Source organism: Gossypium raimondii, chromosome 3 (assembly GCF_025698545.1).
Source record: "Gossypium raimondii isolate GPD5lz chromosome 3, ASM2569854v1, whole genome shotgun sequence".
NCBI lineage: Eukaryota > Viridiplantae > Streptophyta > Magnoliopsida > Malvales > Malvaceae > Gossypium > Gossypium raimondii.
In genome coordinates, this window is record NC_068567.1 from 49679884 (window position 1) to 49684489 (window position 4606).

The following is a 4606-nucleotide window of genomic DNA, read 5'->3' on the forward strand; positions in this document are numbered from 1 at the left end:
AACCGTAATCATAACCAGTGCTCCAAACATCTCTACAGAGGCTTAAATATGTAAGAAATCAACCAAAGATCAAAATGAATCATTTTGCAAAAACAGTGCAAAACTGCAAAAACTGGACCACACGGCCGTGTGGGAGGGTCCAAACTGTGTGACAGGGATACACGGCTGTGTGACTGAGGGACACGACCGTGTGGCTGAGAGACATGCATGTATGACTAAGGTACACGGTCATGTGGACAGACCGTATAACTCTCTAGACTGTGTGTCAAAATTTCATAATTTAGGAGTAGGGGAGACACGATCATGTGGTTGAATAACATGCCCGTGTGGTTCATAAACCATCCCAAAATCTGTTGCGATTCATGAATTTCGACACCTAAATGATCTTTAAAATACATAAGTTTAAGAAACACACCTTAAATTGCGATTCCAAGCACCAACGAACAATCGAAACATCTCAACTCCACCAATTCTGAAACTCAGGCTCCGTTTGTTTGCCAGTAAAATGTTTACTAGAAAATGATTTCTGAAAAATGATTTACTTTTTTGAAAATGATTTACCTTTCTGGTGCTTGGATGAATCTGCGTAAAATATTTTCTGTTGTTTGGCAGATTTCCTGAAAATATTTTTCAGAAAAACCGTTTTTACATATATTAATAAATTTATATTTTAAATTATTTTTACATATATTGCAATGATTTATTTATAAATAAATAAATCAAATTAAATATATAATAATACTCAATTATTAAGCTAGAATATTAACCGTCATAAATTGAAAACAACTAAAGTCAAATAAATTATTTATAATTGTGTTATAAAAATTAAAAAAACAAGCATTGAATAATTATAAATTAGCTAGTTTTCAATCAATCACAATACAATATGGCTTTTACCAAATTGATCTAGCTGATGCAACACCAACATGTAGAAAATGGATGAGAAGACGGAAAATTTAATAGCAATAATAATATACCAGAAGGCTTGTATAACATTAAGTGTCCATTGAAGGATGAAATTTCTCATAACATATACTACGGGTAAAATAAAGTTAGTCTAGAAGTCAAAAAATTAAACCAGCATTACACCTTCACTACAGATAAATATGAGTCTGTCAGACCAACATAGTTTCCCACCATTGCAATCCTCACCTGCACACAAGGTTATGTTTTTGTATCACATGAGAAAGATTTCTTCTATTTCGAACTGAACAATTCGAACTAAATTAAGAATACTAACAGAATCAGTGAGATTATCAAATGTTTCTGCCCTCCTGGTCCAAGCTTCTAAATCTGGAGGTGTGGCAATGCTGAAACAGAACTTTATAGCTCTTAGTAAAACTGATCAAAACTTCCTGCAATTAGTACCTCAATCCAAATTGATTGCCTAGGCCAGCCACATTGTGCAGCAAAGAGTTAAGCCATAACAAAGTAAAATTTATAACAAACTTAGTTATCTGATGATACTTAGAGAAAGAGGGGTGATGAAATGTTGAACCAAAAACTAACCTAAGCAAATTGAGCTGTTTTAGAATTGAATGATGCGCATTTTGGTTCTGAAGCAATATACATTATGTAACATTATCAAAAAGAAAATAAAAGAATGAGACTAGGAATCTTTAAGTTCCAGACAAATGGAAGAATTGCTATAGAACATACTCTAAGTAAGAGAGGAATATGCCAAATGTTGGGAACACCATGAATATTTAGGATGTTCGCAGCCTGTGAAGAACCAGAAGGATAAACACAATCCTTAGTAAAGATGACCAAACTAACTCAAAAGAATACAAACCAAATTTTGCAATCAAATTTACCTCAACGTGACAAAATTGTGAACGTTTCATCTTTGTATTATCCAATAATGGCTGTAAGTCACCAACCAAAAGGGTGTATTTACCATCAGTTTGGGACAAAGCTCAGATCAAGAAAACAAAGAAATCAAAAGGATATCCAGTAAGATAGGAGAAAACTCAAGCAAACCCAAGGGCTAAAGCTGAGAAAATACAATTGTTCACAAAATATTTCTATGATATGAATACTACAGATACAATGCCAAGTTATATATGACAAGTTCAACAACAGTTTGCAGCAAAACTTATGCAAGTAAAGCGCCAACATAATGCCGCATCCCACAAAGATGATAATGATTACATAGGTTCATGCCAACACATTTAAAAACTAATAAAAATGCCTAAAAGTACTACAATGAGCCAACACAATAATACTTCAGAAAGATAAAATGCAATTATGCAATTCCCCAAACGATTCTAATGAAAAAATCACCTACCATAAGAAATACACATGAGACGGTTTACCTAAGCTGAGTGACATACAAGCAGATGAGGAGTCAAGCCCAATGCTCTAAGTTATCGGACACTATGTTGTGTAGGCTTAGTTTTCTGCATCAGAGAGAGAGAGACAGATGGAGAATTATTGACACCACAATTGGTGGCGATGTTTAATAAGGAATTTAACTGATATCAGTTTAAAAATAAGATCCAAACAATGATCTAAAAGTACTTTGCAATTTATGTATTATGTTTAAGGAAAATCATGGTGTATTACTTGCTCTCCAACTACACCCAAAGACAGTATTAGGTGACATGAATGAGGCGAAGTTATCTTTCCACGAGGAAGAAAATGAAAATTATTATGACACATGAGGATTAATATCCAAAGATACCAAATAGATTGATATAGTCTCTTTGAACCACTCCATAGATGCAGAATCAAATGTTCTAGATTGAGGTTTAACAGAATAGGAACGGCTACAAGACATTCCCACTAATCCCATTTGAACAAATAATGTGTGAACTTGAAGACTTTGTATTTTTGCTCATTAGTTGTGTCTCGGCCACCACCACCATTACCATATCTGAATTATTTCATTACCACCAAAAAAATCCAACTTGCACAGTTCAAGGAAGATGAAACGGTAAAATAACAAAAACCATAAAAAATTAAAAAGAGGGATTAACCAGCAACCAATTGGGAAAAAACAACATGTTGCTGCTAAAAAACAACCACATATTTCTTCCCTTTCATTCATACCTTCGAGAGAGGAAGATGAACGCCATCGTCGATTGGTGTAGTGCAGATTTCGACAACGAAAGGCGAAAATGAGGAAAATCAAAGATGAATGCCGGCGATTGGTGTTGGGAACCATTGCTGGCTGGCGGCAAGCACTAGATAAGGGTGGGACGGAAGGGGGAAGGGGAAGAGGCTTTGGGTTACATTTACTGCTGAAGAGAAAAACTTTGGAAAATGTCTTACCAAATGATAAATGGTAAGACATTTTCCTAAAATGAAGCGTTCTTTTCCCGTGTTTTGGAAAAGCTTTTACAATGGGAATTCATTTTCCACCAAACAAACAGTGGAAAAAGGATGAAAATATTTTCCATAAAATGTTTTACAGGTAAACAATCACAGCCTCAATTACAATTACACACCAACCTATAAGTAATTAACCAAATTGGAACAAAAGAGTCGACTAAAACTAATCTTAACCTAAGGAAACAAAATACTTACACTACTCCCGCTTCAATTCTTTATTGAGTGTAAACCCAAAAGGCAGACAAACTCTAAAGAAACGGCAAAGATGAAAGCTTAAAATACAGAGAGAGAACAAAACACCACAAGAATTCCTAAGATCTCAAGAGCATCAATTGTCAAAGGAAAGAAAGAAAAATTGAAGAAGAGGAACGAAAGAAAAAACAAAACAAAACTGCACGTTAAAAAGAGTGGGAAAGAAAGGAACAGTTTGTAGGAGGAATTTTAGGGATTCGTTTATTCAAAAATAAAAAACTAAAACACGATTCAAGAAGATTTAAACCAATCAATTTTCTTTCTTAGAGTTGGAACCAAAAATTAAAACAAGATTTTCACTTCGCTCATATTGGAACTCGAACACAGGACCAAGGGTACGCTAAACACCTAACCACGAGACTCATCATTGTCTTTTAAAACACAAGAAAACATAAGAATCTAACCGAATCCACTTAACTCACCCACTAATCCTTAATAATTCTAACCCCAATTTCGGGGTGTGACAAATCATGTGCATGCAAAATCTAGAAATTTTGCTATAATATGAATATGCATGGATAAATGTATATTATGGGGAAAAAATCTGAATTTTTTGTTATCCTGATACCTATTATTGTGAGTTCTGATATATGTTAATATTGGTTGTGTTGAGATACGATACTCCGAGATGTTGTCTAAATTATGATTAATTTGTGAAATTTATTTAACATACCTTATCAATTGTTGCAATGGTTTCCTTGTGATGGAACTCACATTGAGCGTCAGAGCCCACTCCCCCTTAATTTTTCATCCTTACAGATAACCTGCCAGGTTAGGACGCGGACATGGCACCTGGAGGGTCTAAATGATTTATTTTATTAAAGAATTTTTAAGTTTATTGTTTAATTCAAAGATTGTATTATTTTATTTTCAAACCATGGCATAAGACTTAGGTTTTGGGATTGATTTATTTGCATGACATTTAAATTAAATTATTAGGATATTATATTATGATTATTAGACAGTATGCATGAACCCCTGATTTTTCCTAAAACTTATAAATATCGTCTTTCTGCTGTTA

At 34.0% G+C, this 4606-nt stretch overlaps 1 protein-coding gene across 1 annotated transcript; it reads right to left on the reverse strand.

Moving 5' to 3' along the window:
* Window positions 1–980: 980 nt before the first annotated feature.
* Window positions 981–2319, reverse strand: LOC105794571 (uncharacterized). The gene is made up of 5 exons (XM_012623815.2): window positions 1815–2319; window positions 1660–1722; window positions 1510–1556; window positions 1241–1310; window positions 981–1152 (listed from the first exon to the last, which is right to left on the reverse strand). Exons 1-5 carry the CDS (start codon window positions 1842–1844, stop codon window positions 1084–1086), a joined length of 279 nt encoding a protein of 92 aa, XP_012479269.1. The 5' UTR covers window positions 1845–2319; the 3' UTR covers window positions 981–1083.
* Window positions 2320–4606: the final 2287 nt, after the last annotated feature.

Excerpts from the sequence above, each read along its gene's own strand:
- LOC105794571 (XM_012623815.2), bottom strand. The coding sequence starts at position 1,844 with ATGAAACGTTCACAATTTTGTCACGTTGAG. Across the intron at positions 1,311-1,509 it reads AAACAGCTCAATTTGCTTAG|CATTGCCACACCTCCAGATT; the intron begins GTTAGTTTTTGG and ends GTTCTGTTTCAG. Across the intron at positions 1,153-1,240 it reads TTGATAATCTCACTGATTCT|GTGAGGATTGCAATGGTGGG; the intron begins GTTAGTATTCTT and ends CCTTGTGTGCAG.